At 44.6% G+C, this 18,462-nt stretch overlaps 9 protein-coding genes across 11 annotated transcripts; 4 read left to right on the top strand and 5 right to left on the bottom strand.

The window, feature by feature from the left end:
* Positions 1–18: 18 nt before the first annotated feature.
* Positions 19–881, top strand: Mabi (Mabiki). Its single transcript, NM_135780.3, has one exon. It carries the CDS (start codon positions 84–86, stop codon positions 702–704), a length of 621 nt encoding a protein of 206 aa, NP_609624.1. The 5' UTR covers positions 19–83; the 3' UTR covers positions 705–881.
* Positions 882–1,620: 739 nt separating this feature from the next.
* Positions 1,621–2,640, bottom strand: Prosalpha6T (Proteasome alpha6 subunit, Testis-specific). Its single transcript, NM_135779.3, has one exon. The coding sequence runs from the start codon at positions 2,569–2,571 to the stop codon at positions 1,702–1,704; it is 870 nt and encodes a 289-aa protein (NP_609623.1). The 5' UTR covers positions 2,572–2,640; the 3' UTR covers positions 1,621–1,701.
* A 1,489-nt stretch (positions 2,641–4,129) lies between these two features.
* CG16815 (uncharacterized protein) lies at positions 4,130–4,847 on the bottom strand. The gene has a single exon (NM_135778.4). It carries the CDS (start codon positions 4,771–4,773, stop codon positions 4,195–4,197), a length of 579 nt encoding a protein of 192 aa, NP_609622.2. The 5' UTR covers positions 4,774–4,847; the 3' UTR covers positions 4,130–4,194.
* A 1,310-nt stretch (positions 4,848–6,157) lies between these two features.
* On the bottom strand, positions 6,158–7,150 carry CG16813 (uncharacterized protein). 2 transcript variants are annotated; one of them, NM_001273509.2, is made up of 2 exons: positions 7,071–7,150; positions 6,158–6,979 (listed from the first exon to the last, which is right to left on the bottom strand). In NM_001273509.2, the coding sequence occupies exon 2, from the start codon at positions 6,824–6,826 to the stop codon at positions 6,272–6,274; it is 555 nt and encodes a 184-aa protein (NP_001260438.1). In that variant the 5' UTR covers positions 6,827–6,979; positions 7,071–7,150; the 3' UTR covers positions 6,158–6,271. The 2 variants fall into 2 exon arrangements, with proteins under 2 accessions (NP_001260438.1, NP_609621.1); NM_135777.3 differs by lacking the exon at positions 7,071–7,150 and having other exon boundaries at positions 6,158–6,872.
* Positions 7,151–9,403: 2,253 nt separating this feature from the next.
* Positions 9,404–10,059, top strand: CG15480 (uncharacterized protein). The gene has a single exon (NM_135776.2). The coding sequence runs from the start codon at positions 9,473–9,475 to the stop codon at positions 9,971–9,973; it is 501 nt and encodes a 166-aa protein (NP_609620.1). The 5' UTR covers positions 9,404–9,472; the 3' UTR covers positions 9,974–10,059.
* A 74-nt stretch (positions 10,060–10,133) lies between these two features.
* CG16812 (uncharacterized protein) lies at positions 10,134–12,092 on the bottom strand. Its single transcript, NM_135775.3, has 4 exons — positions 11,932–12,092; positions 11,391–11,807; positions 10,747–11,334; positions 10,134–10,688 (listed from the first exon to the last, which is right to left on the bottom strand). Exons 1-4 carry the CDS (start codon positions 11,948–11,950, stop codon positions 10,345–10,347), a joined length of 1,368 nt encoding a protein of 455 aa, NP_609619.1. The 5' UTR covers positions 11,951–12,092; the 3' UTR covers positions 10,134–10,344.
* Positions 12,093–12,249: 157 nt separating this feature from the next.
* Ski6 lies at positions 12,250–13,282 on the top strand. Of its 2 annotated transcripts, NM_001273508.1 has the most exons (2): positions 12,250–12,318; positions 12,449–13,282. In NM_001273508.1, the coding sequence occupies exon 2, from the start codon at positions 12,458–12,460 to the stop codon at positions 13,196–13,198; it is 741 nt and encodes a 246-aa protein (NP_001260437.1). In that variant the 5' UTR covers positions 12,250–12,318; positions 12,449–12,457; the 3' UTR covers positions 13,199–13,282. The 2 variants fall into 2 exon arrangements, with proteins under 2 accessions (NP_001260437.1, NP_609618.2); NM_135774.3 differs by lacking the exon at positions 12,250–12,318 and having other exon boundaries at positions 12,372–13,282.
* On the bottom strand, positions 13,281–14,700 carry mRF1 (mitochondrial translation release factor 1). The gene has a single exon (NM_135773.3). It carries the CDS (start codon positions 14,590–14,592, stop codon positions 13,414–13,416), a length of 1,179 nt encoding a protein of 392 aa, NP_609617.1. The 5' UTR covers positions 14,593–14,700; the 3' UTR covers positions 13,281–13,413.
* Positions 14,701–14,755: 55 nt separating this feature from the next.
* CG9426 (uncharacterized protein) lies at positions 14,756–18,389 on the top strand. Its single transcript, NM_135772.2, has 5 exons — positions 14,756–15,642; positions 15,703–15,894; positions 16,159–17,003; positions 17,063–17,318; positions 17,386–18,389. The coding sequence occupies exons 1-5, from the start codon at positions 15,187–15,189 to the stop codon at positions 17,518–17,520; spliced, it is 1,884 nt and encodes a 627-aa protein (NP_609616.1). The 5' UTR covers positions 14,756–15,186; the 3' UTR covers positions 17,521–18,389.
* Positions 18,390–18,462: the final 73 nt, after the last annotated feature.

Below are 18,462 nucleotides of genomic sequence, written 5' to 3'. Positions count from 1 at the left end.
TGTACCAATCCACAGGACAGCATTCAATCGAGAGTCTTCGAGTAGAACACACATAGCATAACCATAGCATATCATACCATACAATGGAGCACCATCAGATCTATCGCCACAAAAAGTTCGACATGGGTCGAAAGATTGAGAAATGCGATTTGCAGCTGAAGGAAGAGCTAATCTCCCGGAGCGGCACACCCTGCACCAGTCGGAGTCCTTTCGATGCGGCAAATCAGTCCGTCAGCTTGGGTTTCAGTGATCAGGATGCTGACTTTCCTCCACTGCCAAAGCGTCGTCGTTTGGGATCCTCATCCTCAAGCGTTTCCTACCAATCCGCCAGCCCCATCATAACCGAGGCCATCCAAGACATCTTCAAGTACCACGTCAATATGGTGCGAAAATTCCCGAAGAAGGAGCGTTCACCGAAGGATCAGGAGCGCCGCAACAAGAACACAATTGCCTGCAGGATGAGTCGACGGAAGAAGAAGTTCGATGACCTGCAGATCGAACAGCAGTACAAGGAGTGCTCCGATGAGCACCTCAAGATCGCCGAACAGAGTCTGCGTGCCAGGGTCTATTTGAATCATCTGAAGCAGCTGGTCAAGCAGGAAGACCACCCGCTAGTATCCTCAAGGAGAGTTCCGGAGGAGAATACCAAGAGTAACTTTAGCATCGACTACCTGATAGGTGGTATTAAACAGGAGCATGCTTAGATACGTCCATCTCCTTTTAGGATTGTATTATATAGTTATTATATTAATGCTAAGTTGTTAAGTTTCTTCAAGAACTTTTAGTGCTAAGAAATTTAGTATATATTTAGTATAAATGCCTTAAAAGGTTAAGCAGGAACTTCTTAATAAATAAAATATGAGGATTTAATTTTTACGGCTAATTGATTTTTTATCGTGTGCTTGACTTTTAATCTTCCTTCTAAAAATGGTATAAATATTAATTTATGACATTGGCAGAAAAAGTAATCAAGCGCTAATGAAGCAATGAATATATTAAAAATATATATAAATAAATTTAATAAAATATAATAAAGCGTGGAGCCATCGAAATAAATCCCAATTAATCCCCAGGGGTAGTTCGCGTGGTGTCACAGGCAATCATCAGCCCCTGGAGCAAATCGTTATTGGTGACCCCATCGACTATTGCCTCCCCCCATGGAGAATATCAAGCCAGTCGGATAAAGTTCACTGGGTATTAACCCTGCACCCTGGTCAAACCACTGGCAATAGAGCCGTAAACCGATTGAAACCGCAGCTACGGGAATGTGGGCTTAAATAATAACTACTCCTATTCCCGTCCATCGCTCAGCTGTCATTGTCGCACTTAAAGTTAAACTAAACACTTTAGCTATTAGTAGCTACGATATTTTCAAATACATTGTAATCGAATTGGTCACGCTAAAGGCTTTCATTTGCATAACCCCTAATCCCTGTGGAAAATTTCAACGTATTAATAGGAATGGCAAGTGCTATAGTGTTTCCATTATTTTAATCCGATTAGGTTCCATAAGATGAATATATATGCTATACATGCTATTAAAACTAATTCAGAATTCAATTTCCTTGCTAACCGTTTCTTGTTTTTTTCTTTGACAAAAACGAAGCAGCCATACAACATAATAACTATAAACTTTAATAACATTATTAACGAAACAATAAATTTAGTATACTCTGTCAGGGTTTCTAATCACAGATTAGATCAATGTGCGTCACTGCCGCCGGTGGATGCAGTGGTTTCCATGTCAGATGTATCATTGGGTGGAACTCCACTGCTACTCGGTCCGTGGTCCGTCATGTCATCATCGCTCATTCCCTCCTCGGATAGAGGATCGTGGTCCGCCTCCAGAGGTGGATCCATAGCCTTGACCAATTTCACATACTTCTGGTTCTCGGCTTCCGTAAACATTTTAAACGGCACATCCTTGCCCACAATGGCCACATTTATGGTGAGATTCTCGACATCATCGGAACCCAACGATCCTCGAATGGCCTGAATGGCATGACATATCAGTTCATCCATGTCGCAGTCCTCGAAACTCTCCATATTTCGCTCCAGATATGTGCGAGCACTCTGCGAACGAGATCCAATGGCCATTGCCTTGCAGTTGAGCACATTGGCCGTGGGCATCACCTGGTAGATATGTGGTCCCTGCTCATCGTATCCAGCCACCAGCAAGCCCACACCGTAGGGACGACGATCATAGCGCTGGGTGGTGGTCTGCAGCTTGTTACCCAGATTGGAAACCAAACGGCGAACCGGAAATTCTGCGTTATAGGAGTGCCGATATGCCATGCACTCCGTCCTCATGTACTGGCACACCACGCGGGCATCTGCCGTTAGTCCTGCGATAGACATACCCACGTGGTCATCCACCGGCATGATCTTCCGCTGGAGCGTGTTCGTGTCCTTTGAGGTGCGGCACAGGGCGGCCAGCACGGCATAGTCGGTGCCCTTGAGTCCCACGGTGGCTGCTCCCTGTTTCACCGCCTCCATTGCGTACTCCACCTGGAAGAGACGACCCTGCGGACTCCAAGTGGTTGTGTCGTTGTCATACTGATTCCGGAACATGGCCAAAAGTGTGAATGAATTCAGCGAAATAACGTTAGCTTGTTAGTTGCAAATTTGTCTAGCTTGAGTTGAAAGTAATTGAAAACTGATATTAATTTCAAGGGTTTGCTTATTCATAGAATTTCTTAAAATATTTACTCGTGTAATTGTTAATTAATCAATTTGTAATGGCCAATTCTAACTAATTTCATAGAATGAGGTCACAAAGAAAGGGTTTCGATGCATACCAAGAGAAAAGCCAATTGCAATCCTAACTTTGCTTTCACTCCAGCTAACTTGCATAATGCCTAACCATGTAGAAAATCAACGGTCTATGAGGAAGTTCGGGTGATCCGATGGAAAAAACATAGGCTGATGTTCGTCACTGAGTGCACCCGCCTCATATGCAGCCAACTGCATCGGGCTGTGAGTGAAAAATAGGAGCTATGATTTAGTCGAAGTATTCATGCTGCCGGGGAAGCCCCCTGCACATAACATAATTAACTCTTTTGGCGATTGCGCAATCGCTGTGCGCGAGCAGTTAATTACTTTTAATTTTCATTGATAGTACTTGTGGCAGTCCGACTTCCTATGGCGCAAATTTCCGTCGCAACTCCAACAACCCAGTAAACCACTTTGCACTTGTACCATGCAGCCAAACATCAATTTCAGTTAATTGTTGAGTTTTTTTTTTTGTGGCTGCATTTGGTTTTTTTGTTTTTGGCTTTTTTCTTCTTTTTTTCCAACTGGCCTAACATTGAAAATTGCATTTCTGCGCTTCGAGCTGTGTGTGCTTGCAAAACTCCGTCTCACTGGCCAATTGAACTTGAAGCTTTGCTTGGACTTTGTCTATATCTCCATATCGCCACATCCGATCTCTGTCAATATCATTAGCCAACAATCCACCGCGTTGAAGGCGATGCCAAAAAGCTTGGCCCAGTCCAAAATGTGGTTCTTTGTGGCGGGTTTGAACCTTGACGAAAGCCGCCACGAAATGAGAACGCCATGAAAATTAGCTAGACAACAATTAGTTGAACTTTGCTGGGTAATGGCACTCTGGGTAAATGGTTTCTCGGAAAAATCTGTCAATGCTTCGATGACTCACTTACTCCAGTGGTCAGACAAGTCACTGGAGTAAGTGGTTTTTGAGCCCTTGATTGAGCCCTTTTTTACCAAAAGTCATATCAAATAATAGATAATCTACTTTTGATAGCAGTACTTTTAGTTTTATTGAGCTAAAAATTATACCATAAATTTTATATATTATGATCACGATTAGGTTGTAATTAAATTAGAAATGATAATTGATCTCTTAATCATTTTATATAATTTTACTATTTTTCAAGCCGGTGGGTTAACTTAAAGATGTTTAAAATCCTAATATATATAGCATTATTATACATATGTAAAAAAATGTAATGGTTGCGATCCACTGACCTCCTAACAAATTTAACAATCATTTTAGATTAAATTTCGAATTTTCCAAGTGATAACCCCCAGTTAACAAAACCGGCAATTTAAATTAAATGCATAACTTTTGATTTATTTCAAAGTCAACAATAAATATTAATAATTAAGGCTTAATAAACTAAATCACATGATTGGGCTATCCATAGTCGCTGATTATGATATGATTTTGGACGGTCAGCAGTGCTGGCCACCAAAGATGAGCATCTGCTGGGAGAGGGCCATCTGCTGGAGGAACTGTTGTTGCTGCTGCGGCAGGATGTGACCCGGTGCCGGATTTATGGCACGCTGGAACACCGCCTGTTGGAGGATGTGGCGGTAGTATAGACTGAGGCGCACCTGCTGTTCCAGCATGGCGGCATGATGACTCCGATACTGCTCGTACTGCTGACCCACTTGCTCCTCCTGTGCCTGCTTGGCCCGCCGGCTGAGTAGGCAAGCCAGCGTGTTTCTATCGCGGCGCATCTGCTCCTTGGGGCTTCGCTGACGATTGGTGTTACTGCGGCGCACCATGTTGGCACGGTACTGGCTGACCGAGGATCCTGGGCCACTGGGTTTCGCCGCCGTTGACGTCTCCTTCTCCGCCTGTTGGTTCTGCTCATTATCCAACCAAGGTCGGAAGAATCCCTGTGTCTGACGGCGCTTGAAGATCGGCTGTTCCGACTGCTGAGTTTGGTTCTCCTTGTCATGGTCCACTTCCCGTTTCCGCTTGCTGACGGCAAACTTCTTGTGGGTGTAGCTCGATGAGTTCTCCATTTTTGTATTTCGATAATATGACTCCGAATGAGTTGTGGTGATGATGTGACTCGTTGGACGATCGCTTGCTGAATGATTGGCTTCGAGATTGATATCCTGGTTATAAGCACAGTAGGTAGGCGGTACAGGTAGCCACATAGGGAAATCCCTTTGTTTTGGGTCTGTCAACAAAGGGATTAGCGCATCCATTCCGCATTAGGTAATCTCCGTCCTGGATTAAGCAGCATATTTTATGACCTGCTCTATCACAGCGCTAATTGTCGTCGCAGGATTGCCTCATTATCCTTTTTTTGGTGTGTGGATTACCTGGATTATCGGACAAATGTGGCCACCGGAACAGGAAAGTTCTGGACCGAACAACTGTTATGCAGGCGATGCATTTTTTTATTGACCTGCATGACACAATTTGTTGTGGCACCGTGTGTGGTCCCTTTGGCTCCTGGTTCCTCAGCACACTTTGTTTTAATTCCCTGGAAATTCTCGAGGGTCCTTTGCCGAACACTTTTCCTCTAGAATGACATGGCATTATATGTCCTGGTCGGTGGTTAGAAAAAAGTGTCAAGGATTTTTAAAGACTGCTGACAGATGCGATTTCAGTTTACGGAGAAGGAATTGCATTCATGGAAGTCTTGAGAGGTGAATTAAATATATTTAATCCATTTATTAGTTTAGGTAGTAAAACACGCCTTTAAAAATATTTAAAGAGTTAAATAAACTTCGTACAAACATGTATACGGCATATATCATATATATAAATGAATTAGTAAAACACTATTCGTGTAAATAATTTAGTATATTAAGATTTATTTATCTGCGCAATTTTTAATCGCGGACAACAATATGATGATTTCATTGATGATTATTTAAATATAAAGGCGGATCTTATTGTCACCGTGTTTTAATTATTTTGCAAGCACTTTGTTCGTTCGCTATGCTGATTTGTTTATAAATTAAATAATTAAATCCAACTGAAATAAATTACAATTTTATTCCGTGTTTCCCACAATATGTCACTCGTGCCGAATCGATTCAATTCTCACTGTAGTCTGGCTATGTGAATCACTAGAATTACTTCACACCTTAATTAGCATTGCAAATTGCGCTTCCAAGAAATTAATTACATAAGATGTATTTAATGTTATATAATGGCAGAAAAACCAAGTGAGGTAACTCTTATGAGCTGATGCTTCCGGTCAGTTTTGGTCTAGAACAAATCCTCATGATGTTAAACGGCGGAAAAGAAATATCAGACTTCCAAATAAGATTCAATAAATAAGACCCCGAGTTAGATTTCAATCAATCAGAAACCAACTAAAAACCAATTATTACAAAATTCTATAAAAATTACAAGTTATTTCGATAACAATTAGTGTGTTTATTGTTTAGTCAACCAGATAAATAAATTAAACTTTAAAAGTAATCACAATCACTATTCAGCTTTTCTACAATAAGTTAGGGCGCATTGAGCAGCGCCCAGTCGTTGCACCATGTCCACCCTTCAAGGATGCTGGGTGGTGGTCTGTTGGCGCGGCATCATGTGCCTTGGCTGTGTGGGAGGCAGTGGCTCCGTGGAGGCCATCGCCTGCTGCAGGAAGCGCACATAGTAGAGACTCAGGCGGATCTGCTGCTGCAGATTGGCCTCGTGCTGAATGCGACTGGTCAGGTATTGTTGTTCGATGAGCTGCTGCTGTTGCTGCTGGGAGCGTCGATGGCGCAGGCTGGCCAAGGTGTTGCGATCCCGACGCAGTTGCTCCTGTGGACTGCGCTGGCGGCGCTTGTGGTGATTGCGCACCATGTTAGCGTGGTAGGTGCCATCCACTTGTTGTGGCGGCGGTGTCGATGTAGCCACAATCTTACGTGGCGGCTGTGGTTGCTCCTCTTCCGGAGACTCATCCATCCAGGGTCGGAAGAAGCGACGCTTAGGCTGCGGCTGCTCTGGAGTGCGTTGGCCCGGCTGTTCCATAATGAAGACCACATCGTCATCAGAGTCCGCATCCATGCTGCGCTTTCGCTTCAGAGCTCCAGTGAATTTCTTGTGGTTATAGTTATCCATTCTTGATTAAGAGTAGTGGTGTTCGCTTTGCTGTCTTCGAGACGACTGTGCTGCCCCTCCTCCTGGCCATCCGTTTTATGCAACATTAGGTAACTTGCAGAGCCTCCCACGAAAACGGAATGGCCAAATGGCAAAGATTTTCCCATCACGTACCTGGGGATCACGGTAAAACGGATCAGGTATTTCCCCAACGCATTTCATTCATTCCCTAAAAATGGGACCAAAACTAATCGGCTGCTGTTACCTGAATTGGGAATAGGGAGTTCCTAATCCGCAGGCTGGCAATCTTCTCAAAGGGTGTCATAAACCAGTTGTTGTCCTTGCCTCGTCTGTTTACGTGGCCGACGATTTTCGACGAAATTACCTGTTGTCGGGCCCGAAAAAGGGATCTCTGTGTAGAGGATCCCTGTGTAATCTCTAATCCTGGCGCTCAATTCGTCCAGGCTGTCTGCCGGCCGACCCGCTATTGTTTCGGCTTTCTTTGTGGCACCTGAATAGCAGACATGCTGCAGTTTTCAATGCCCGATCTCGATTCGAACAACAAGCGTTTATGACTTTCAGCTTGGACAGCTGAAGAAAAACCGTCTCGGAGTTTCTGAATCTCCCGGTACATGTACATACTAGCAAACCTAGAAAACCGGCAATTACTGAATGCTCCTCCCTCTGCTCCCTGGTTTCGTGTCTTTGGCATTATGTCGGATTTTTCCGTTTCATTCAATGGTCCATTGTCCATTGATTTATGCCGTCAGGGAACGAATGTATATGTGGTAGATGGTTCTCACATTTCAGTGTTCCTCCGCCTAAGCGGATTTATTTCAGGTGGGCTTGAGACGAGCCCTCCTCGAGGAATCCCAAAGTCAATAAGCAGGAGCGGAGTGGGAGTTGGTTATTTGTTCAGTTGAAGTATTACAGTGAAAGATTGTCGTATTGTTTGATTGTTTTCCTTTTATTATATTGATCAATTTTCATCTGTTCTGGAACGCAGAGAATCGATTGCATTGGGTCCTCCAGGGTAGGTGTTGTTCATTCCTTCAAGGGGAATGACCTTAAAAAGAGCAATAATATCCTACCAGGAAGTGCTTTCACCAATGATACAATTAAAGGTTGTCTTATATAATGTTGTATTAACAGGATGGTGGATGGGAAAATAGATTCCCATATATTTTTCTAAGGAGTAGATCTTTTCAGCGATGGGAAATTTTAGCCTTGAAAAGTTTGCTTTTTTCTGAGAAACAAGAAGGAATTATGTAGATGAAAATAAATAGGTAAAAATGTCTATTTAAAATATTATGATCCAGAATCGAGAATATATAACTTTGTATGATAGCAACGATTGTATCAACTTGCGTCCAGGATAACCTTGTATAAATATACCAAGGATTATTCACTTTGAATGGTTTAGAATATTAAATTAAGTCCAAAGATTACTTTTAAGAATTCACTTAAAAAGGGAATAGAAAAGTTAAGGATATATGTATATATTTTTAAATTCGTATAGTTGTAAAATAGTAAAAGCAGTAGTAAACGTATTTACAATAATGAAAATTCGAACTGCATTTAAATGTATTAAAAATTTTAAACAATAAATAAACTGCTTTAAGAAAAACCTATATGTGTGTGTGTTTACATATTTATGTACTTGTATATCATAAAACATTATCTTTACTAATGATATTTAAAGTCGGTTATAACCCTTATAGTATAATGCAGTATAGCAATATTCTATTGTTTATATCACAAGATTTTCACTTTGAAGGTTTAGTTTTGAAAAAGTATAAAATGAAAACCTTATAGTCTGATTTCATATAGCAATATTTTAATTTCTACATTACCAATCTTTCATGATCGCAAACCAACAAAAAATAATGTTTAATTAATGTATAATAATCATATAGTGAGTGACATATTATAAACAAAATTTCTTGCTTTTCCATAAATTATGACTCTACTATTATACAAAAAAGAAAAGAATCCAAGAAATCCCGTGAACAGACTAGGCCAGACGCGCACCCATCGATTCGGGAAAATCCCAATAAATTTCCATTCAATGACCATTGTGACTAAGCAGCGGCTGGCATTTTGCCGAAGGTACATAAAGGTATACCCGGATACCCTGGACGAGAACTTAATGAGGCAGATTAGCGGTAAGCGAGATAAGAATCCAGATTCCGAAGCGTCCAGACAACGTGGCCCAGCATCAAAGAGTGGCAAGCGCAGGCGCTGGCCAGATTTCGAGGTAGAAAACGCTTCTCGAGAAAGTCGGCAGGGAAATTTCCAAGAAAACCCGGACGGACTAGGCAGACACAATAGAAGGTGCGAGCAGCGCGCTGCAGCAAATGAAAAATTAATTACAAAGGACTTTCAGATGAGCAGGTAGTAGTAGTCGGCCAGCAATGGTCACAGGTACTCGTAGTGTATGGATGTATGCCGAAATCCTTTTATTCTCCCTACGACAATGCCAACCTTTTGTCAACGAAGAGTTTCCCATAAACAGGGCGCATGTTCGCTCTTAATGATAGTGTTTTCAGGTAGGACCTCTGATCTCGTTGGTATAAAAACCTGGTTGCGCAGCAGCAGGAGCATAGTCGAGCCTTAACAGCCGTCGTGAAAACAACTCAACAAACAACACAACTTAAAACCCCAATCATGGCACCTTCGAACATGGATTACCACAACGAGTCGGAAGTTGGCGAGAGCTACACCCACAAGAAGTTCAAAACCGCCGGCTATACGCACAAAAAGTTTGGCAAGAAGAGCTCCAAGGATATCGCCCCCAACCCAGCCAATGCCACGCCCCTATTCCGGCCATATGCCCTCAGCGAAAATACACCACGAAAGCGTCGCCAGGAGACGGAGCGAGAGGTTCAGCAGATGCAGGAGCAACCATTGTACCATCACCACTCATTGCCTCCCACACCACCAACCACGCCACCGCAGCACCAGCAACATCCGCTTCCTGCCACCCAAGTTCCGGTAACCCAAATTCCGGTCACCCATTCGCCGGTCTTCAATCACCAGGCATACGCTTACATGCTACAAAAGCAACGTGCCGTGCTCCAGATGCGTCAACTGCTCAACATCAATCCGGATGCCAACACCTGGCCACTGGAATGGCGCCAGGCCCTCCAGGCTCTGCTGCAGCAATGAGCTTGATGCGCACATAAACACATTCGAAACGGAGTGATTTGCTTAGCAACCAGTGATATAGACCTTTAAGTGACCGCGGACAGATTGTACAATATGAACGAATGCGAAATTCTAGCGTAATTGTAGATACATATAATTTTAAACAAAATAAATAGTTTTTCATCATAAAGTTAATCAATTGGTTTTATGTTCTGACAGCTTGCGATGGATACTAATCGGGTATTCAAAACAATCAGGAGTTTAAACTGAAATAATGAGATCAGGATCAAAAATCCTGCCATTTCTCATTCATTTCATACATTTCAAATCAACTTCTATTTTAATTCAAACATGTACTGGCAAATTTAATGAGGCTCACATTTACTTAAACTTTACATAGAGTTATTGAAGCCAAGGCGGTCAAAAACAGAGCCAGATTGATCTCGCTGCCTGCTGTGACCAGCATTCATGCTGTTATGGCGCCTTGGCGGAACATATTTCTTCTGTGGCTCCGGTCGCGGCTGTCGATGTGGCGGAGCTGGTGGAGCTCTAAGGGGAGCGGAGGTCGCGGTTTTTCCAAGCCTCCTGTGGACGGGCACCGTGTCCTGTCGGCTAAACAGCTCGTCGCTGCGCATGCGTATGGTCTTGCCCTTAACAGGACTGAGTCGAGCCTGTGGTTTCCTTGCAGGCGATGCCTTTAGGTTGTATGTCTTCTTCGTGGCATGAAGTTTGGATACTAAAAAAAATGTTATAAATTAATTGACTGTGCCACTTCTGCTCTGAAGCAAACATACCCATTCCGAGCCTTGATTTAATATTATTCGCAAAACTTTTGCCCTGCCTATTTTTGTATGCCGATTCGGGAACGATTTCCCGAACCTCCGCTGTCGAGGCGAACTTAACAATCTTTTCGCCGGCTCCCATATCAAAATCTTCTCCGCTGGACATGTAATCCTCTTCGTCACTTTCGAAATCGTCCATGCTATCATCGTCGTCGTCGCCTTTTTTAAGAGGCACTTTGTGAACTAGCATGACCTTTTGCTGCGTTACAGCGGCCACCTTCTTCGCTTTCACAATGGGCGAGTTCTTGGTGACCCCTCCTCCTCCTCCTCCACCACCAACTGTACGGTGTGTGTTTTTAAGGATCGATTTGATTTCCCTGGTCGAAGTGAACTCCTCCGGAAGAGCGCCCTGCTTGCCACCGAGTCGAGCGAAGACCGAATTATTGCTGGAGGTGGCCGCTGTTTTTGATGCGCCGGCAACGTGCACGCGGACGCTGCTCTCGCCCGAACTGGAGACAATGCCCTCCTGCGCCTCGTCCTCGGCATGCAGGCGCGTAAATATGTCCGACTTTTTGGAGCTGCTCACACGATCGGAGTATACTAAAAGAAGATATATTGAAAATTTGATCTTGTTCTTTAGAAATCTGTAATCTTACATTTTTCCCGCTTGGCTAAGATCTGTTTGCTGCGCTCGGTGGTTCCCGAGGGCAGTGTCACCTTGTACTTGCCCTCGTGCTCCGGAAGCACCCGTCTTGCAGGTTTCGCAGGCGGATAAACCTTTGCTTTTGGAGTTGCAACCGGCGCTTTGGGTTTTGGCGATACCGGTCGGACAACTGATTGAACCACCTCCGTTGTGAGGACCTGTTCCCGGGCATTCTGTTCGCAGACGGTCTTTGAGTGCCGCAGGATGGCGATTATATCGCCCATCAAGGTTATGCCCATTTCCCGGAGATACTCCTTGTTAAGATCCAACAGCATGTCGTCCTGGATGCGGTTCTCCACGAAGACGTGGGCATAGCCGGCAGCCGCAGGAGATGGGATGCCGGCCGCATTGAAGAATTTTACCCAGCGTGCTGTAATTTTCGGTGGTGAGTTCATTATTTTTAAAGTGTGTGATATTTTTTAGGTCTTTATTTTTGTTTCGCACCCGGAAGCGTCTGTTCAGTTTGTTTCGTTTTCACGATGTTATAAACCCACCTGCGCTTGACTTGGACATTTTGCGTATTTCTGGTGCTGGCAAGCACAGATTCTTACACGATTCAGCTACTATTTATTTATTTTATTCCCATAAATTCCGTTTTTTGCACTCGAAACTATTTATATATTTTAGAGTTACCACAAATCCTGAACGATTATCGGTATTCGGTTATCGGATATCGATTAGACCATGTGTTAGTGTTGTTAAATTCCAAAATGTTGTAGTAGGGGTAATCAAAGCAAACACTGTTCAAATTTAAATTTAAAGAATCTTATTAAAATCCTTATTAAATTTCTATATATCGTGATTTAATGTAGTACACTTTGGCAATATATGCTTAATTATTTATTTACTCTTACATACGTACGGTGTACATATTAAAAGAAGTTAGTATAAAAAGGATTTTTTCATGGACTGTCGGTATTTTTAGTACTTCCACACTGTTGTTAAAATTGTAAACAAATCCCGCCGCACGTGTGATATTTAGTTAAAATCAAAATAATTGTATTTCTAAAGTTTCAAAATATGTCTGGTAAATACGATCTGCTCAGTGAGCAGGGCCTCCGTCTGGACGGACGACGTCCTCATGAATTGCGCCGCATCAAGTGCAAACTGGGAGTCTTCGAGCAGCCCGATGGAAGTGCCTACATGGAGCAGGGAAACACCAAGGTTCTGGCTGCCGTCTATGGACCCCACCAGGCCAAGGGCAATCAGACAGAGTCCGTCATCAACTGTCAGTACAGTCAGGCAACCTTCTCCACGGCGGAGCGCAAAAATAGGCCGCGCGGCGATCGCAAATCTCTGGAGTTCAAGTTGTACCTGCAGCAGGCGCTAAGTGCTGCCATTAAATCAGAACTATATCCCCGCTCCCAGATAGACATATACGTGGAGGTGCTCCAAGACGACGGCGCCAACTATGCGGTGGCTCTTAATGCCGCCACACTGGCGCTAATTGATGCGGGAATCTGCCTCAATGAGTTCATTGTCGCCTGCACCGCCTCACTGAGCAAATCGAACATCCCGCTCACAGACATCTCTCAGTTCGAGGAGGTATCCGGCGGACCGAAACTAACCGTGGCTGCCTTGCCTACCGCCGAGAAAATCGCCTTTCTTGAGATGAGTGAGCGGTTCCACATCGATCACTTGGAAACCGTCATCGAGACTGCTATGGCGGGTTGCCGCGAAATAAGGGACATTCTGGAGGCAGCAGTCAAGGAGCACCTTCTGCACATGGGCAGTGCCTCTGACTTTGCGAAAGTTGGTTGAAATAAAGTAATCTTTTCTATTCCAATCTTGTCGTTTTTTACAATTGAAGGGCAACAATTATAATAAAAAGGAACCAACATTTACAAATTAAATAGTGTCTTTAACATTGTATTCAGATGGCTGCCCTTGCTCTCTTTTAATATAATTTCTGTTGCAAAAGCACAATTATCCTCTAAAACACAGGCGTATAAATGTAGTAACAAACGAAAGTAGCTCTAGTTTTTCTCAATAGCTTCTTTTGGTGGCTCCCACCTATCCAAGAGCTCCTTTAGTCGTTCCCTTCGATGTTCCAGTTGCAACTTCTCTATTAGTCCACTCAGTTGGTCGCCGCCCTTGAGGAAACCATTGAGGTTGTGCAGCGTACCGCCTTGAATTCGATGATCCGTTATGCGGTCCTGGACGAAATTGTAGGTACGGATCTTCTCATTGCGATTGAGACTACCCTGTTGCGCCTTCTTGGTGGCCATTTTGCTAGCCTCAACGCTCTCCAACTGCTGTTGCACAAGTCGCGACCGTAGACGCTTCATCGCTAGCTCCCGGTTTTTGAGCTGGGAGCGTTCCGATTGCGCCTCCACCGCCAGACCCGTGGGCAGATGAACAATTCTTACAGCCGAGTCGGTGGTGTTAACATGCTGTCCACCAGCTCCACTCGCTCGCTTCGTCTCGATCTTCAGATCCTTCTCAGCGATGTGCACTTGGATGTCGGCGGGTCGGGGAATCACTGTAATTGAGGCGGTGCTGGTGTGCATGCGTCCAGACTTTTCAGTGGCCGGCACCCGCTGTACGCGGTGAACTCCAGCCTCATAGCGCAGCCAGCGGAAGGCATCCTCGCCGCTCACCATCAGACTAGCGTGCCGCAGACCCCCGATGTCGGTGCCCTCGCTGGCAAACTCCTCCCACTCCCAGCCCATGTGCTCGAAATAGCCGGTGTACATTTCGTACAATTCTTGGGCGAATAGCATTGCCTCCTGGCCACCGGCGCCGGCATTCAGGCCGAAGATCAGAGCCGGATACTCCTCATCGTCAGAGAGCGTAAGCAGCTCCTGCAGTAAGGCCTGATCCTGCTTGCCCAGTAGATCCACATAGACTTCGTTCTCCTCGCGCATTAGCTCACGCATATCCTCGTCCTTCTCCGCTTCCATGTCCTTGGCGCTGGTGATGTGCCGTTCTAGTACGCGTCGCTGCTCCAGGGCACTGACCACGCCCTCCAGCTGGGCGAGACGGGCGTAGGATTTGCTGTTTCCGGCGGCGTTGACTCGCACGGCGTAGTATTCCTGGCGTAGAGACTCCAAATAAGCCTGCAGCTTCTCGTTCTGAATGCTCAGCGGATCCGTGCTGGCCCAACGGCGTGCCAGGTAACCCAGTCGAAGGTTTAGTAGTTTGCGCGATATCATTTTGTCAGCTTTTCATTGAAAATTCATTGAAAATAAAATACAAATAATTAAATAACAACAAGAGGTGGACCAAAGATGATAGCAGCGATTACTATCAATAAGTTCTGGATAAAAACTGAACTTATCGATATTCAGGCATAGTGCAACTTCTATCAACATCGATAGTCGCCCAAAAACATCGACTCCAGTTCCAGCTACATACTAAAGTGCATTGAAAAGTCAAAGAAATATGCCAGTTTGTAAATATTAAAAACACTATTTCATCTTAATGGGGAAATAGCTGTCTTAGTAGCGGACTTCGGTTGTTTTAATTTGTGATATGCTAACCTTTTGCCTGCAGTCGTTTGTATTGCGTGTGTGGGTGTGTGTGCTCGCCTTTTGATTGGAGAAAAATAAACGGACTGCGACAACAACAACAGCAGCAGCAGCAACAACAAAGGGTGAAGTGAGCGCAGAGTGCAGCAATTAAGTTTAATTAAGCCAAACAATTGAATGCGAAGAGTCTGAGCTGTGCTGTCGCCCCCGAAAAGTGCATTTATTAAGGCGATATCGGATTCAAGATCGCCGAAAAGTAAAAACCCAACAGTTGACGAAATGCCACCGTTGAAAACATACCAGATACACGAATACAATGGCAATACCAGTCCGAATGCGAATGCCAATCAGAACGCCAATCAGAATCCCACCGGCGGCGGCGGCGACGGTGACTTCTTTGGCCAAAATCTGGGATCTGGAGCCACAGCGGCCAGCCATCGCACAAACCTGCCCTCCTACTGCAACGCCCAATATCCGTTCAAGGTGCTTTCCAATCTCAACCAACTGCGCGAGCAGTCCCGTTTCTGCGACGTGGAGATCATCGCCGGAATGGCAACATTGAGTGCCCACCGGGCTGTCCTGAGTGCAGCCAGTGCCTACTTCGAGGCCATGTTTCGACCCGAGCTCGGGTTAAATGAGGTCAAGCAAAAATCCGTTGTGCTGCACACAATCGACGGCGATATCCTGCACATCCTGCTTGACTTCATCTATACGGGTCGCTGCGAAATCACCCAGGTGAGTCCATACACCTAGTCGCTTGGTCTCCAAATTCTAATCCCTTCTTTGATCTTACAGTCCAATGTCCAGGAGCTCCTGGCCGCCGCCGACATGCTGCAGCTAAACGAGGTGGTCGACGGGTGCTGCGAGTTCCTCTGCCGCGAGCTGCACGCCTCCAATGCCCTGGGCATTTTACGCTTCGCCGAGGCCCACAACTGCGAGTCGTTGGCCAAGAGTGCACTGAACTTTGTCCACGCGAATTTCCCAGCGGTGAGTTGGATGCACTTGAAAGGCTTGATTTGTAGGTGTACCGCCCAAACGAAAAGTGGGTCATGGAAATAGTCAAGCAATGTTCTATATTTATTGGAAACGAAAATATTCAACGAGATAAACGATAAAAAATATCAAAATAATAATATTTAAAGTTATTTTCATTTCTGCCTTGAACCTAATAATTTATCGTTTAAATTTGAGCATTTGGCAAAAATATATATTTCTATTTTAACTGATTGGTACTTTCCTTTCTTCGTTCAGGTAACGCTTGAAGATGAGTTCCTAGAAACGCCACAAACTCTACTCTCGCAGCTACTGAACTCGGAGCTGCTGCGTGTAGACTCCGAGTCGCAGGTGTTCCAGGCGGCGCTTCGTTGGATTAAGCACGACGTGACGCAGCGCCGCTGCTACGTCTTCGATGTCCTGTCCCACGTGCGCATGGCGCTTGTTCCGGTAAAGGTGATCGACAAGGCTCTGAAGGACGACTGTCGCGACATGTCCGTGAAGATAGCCCTGCGCTCCATTTGCCGGGACATTGCGTCCAAGCGCGGACAATTGGTGCCGCTGCGGGTATGTCCGCGTCAGCTGGCCAAGAAGAACATATATATCATTGGTGGATCTCATCGGGATACGCCGCGAACCTGGAACTCGGCCGACTGCATCTTCGAGACGGTGGCCAAATTCGATATATTCCGGCGCGAGTGGACGGAAACGGCGCCTATGGAGGTGGGACGCATCCTGCCAGGTGTATCAGCATTGAATGGCAAGATCTATGTGGTAGGAGGAGAGCGCGGTTCACAGATTCTGGCCAATGGCGAGGTCTATGATCCACAGAACGATGTTTGGCAACCGATTGCCCCGATGATTGTGCCGCGCTGCGAGTTCGGTCTTTGCACCATGGGCGGAAATCTGTTTGCCGTAGGCGGTTGGATAGGCGACGACATCGGCGGCTCCATGGAGTGCTATGATCCGGAGCAGGATCTCTGGAAATTAATGGGCAGCATGCCGCAGCCTAGATTCAGCATGGGTGTGGTCAGTTTCGAGGGTCTCATTTACATTGTCGGTGGCTGCACAACAACAACCCGTCATCTGCCGGATTTAATCAGGTATTTAACAAAAAATATTTATATTCGTAGTTATATATTTTTATAAAAATCCATTGCAGCTTCAATCCAGTGACAAAAGAGTGGAACGAGCTGGCCCGCATGCAAACAGCTCGCTGTCAAATGGGTGTGGCCGTTCTGGATCGCTACTTGTATGTGGTTGGAGGCAGTAGCATCAGTCAGGACATTCTCAGCTCCGTGGAACGCTACAGCTTCGACGAGGATAAGTGGACTACAGTGTGTGCATTAAACGTGCCCAGAGCCATTCCTGCCGTGGTCGCCGCCGATGGCTTGCTCTACGTAGCTGGCGGTGATCAGGTAACAAGTATATTTCAATTTATTTGATTCATAATTTAATCATTGTTTTTGTATGCTTCTCTGCCAGCCCTGCGAGGTAAACTTCTACCGAGCCCAAGTGACTATCAATGCTGTCGAATGTTATGATCCGCTTTCGGACACCTGGAAGAATTGTCCCGATCTACCAGTTAGCCGTTCGGAGGCAGGAGCAGTGGTTGTTTAGGACCTCGGACTGGTTCGGAAGGGTCAAACACAAAATCTGTCGTCGTTTTAAGAAAACCACACACGAAAAACACTCTCTAACTGTAGCTCTTTGACATTGTATACGTTACACACATCACAAGTCTCTTCCCTTTTTTCGATTCAATTGAACGTAGTGGTCACTCGCCAAAGATATGTAAGCGCGTTGTTATGGGTATGGTTGATGTTGTATGTGGGAGCATAGCGCAGCTATTCACCAGTTAGTACACATGCTAATAGTTAGCCACGATGGAAGCAGCCAGCCTCAGATTGTTCCGTAGTTCGAGTTGTCCTTTATAAAAGCGAAACCAAACACCGAAAAATATAAGAAACCAAAGCATTCACTTTGAAAACGACAAATTTAACGTATCGTAATTGCTGAACATTATTTGAATCAATTATTTGTTTGTTTTCAAATGTATTCTCTAATTTTATTGTTGAATTCTGACCAGAGTGTTAGGAACAATGTTTGAGGCGCCCTTGAAAAGAGCGAAATCTCCACTGAACTTTGTATTAGTATAGTCATTAGGGACGTTTCCTTATCTGTATGTTAATTCGACTAATTCCATTCCGACAGTATTCTACTTCTAATGCTCGAATATTTATACGAATGCAATCTTTTAAAACGTATGTATGTATCAGTGATTATTTTTTTAGAATGTCTGTTATAATTAATTCTGGTTTTTATCCAAATCTAAAGTATCGTAACAAGTTTTTCATTACTTTTAATAAATAGCATACTGATAAGAAAAAGTCCCTAACTGTACCAAAGCAAATTAATACAAACAATCAAAGATGCGAACTGTATTCATAATAGGTGTATTATCGAAATAAATATACGAATTATAAACTACTAATAAAAATGTCTTCTTTCATCGTGGGACCACGACCACCTTTAACATCCTAACCTTTTTATCATCTTACA

This window comes from Drosophila melanogaster, chromosome 2L (genome assembly GCF_000001215.4).
Source record: "Drosophila melanogaster chromosome 2L".
NCBI lineage: Eukaryota > Metazoa > Arthropoda > Insecta > Diptera > Drosophilidae > Drosophila > Drosophila melanogaster.
The sequence above is the reverse complement of the archived record's forward strand: the minus strand, read 5'-3'. Positions and strand labels throughout refer to the sequence as shown.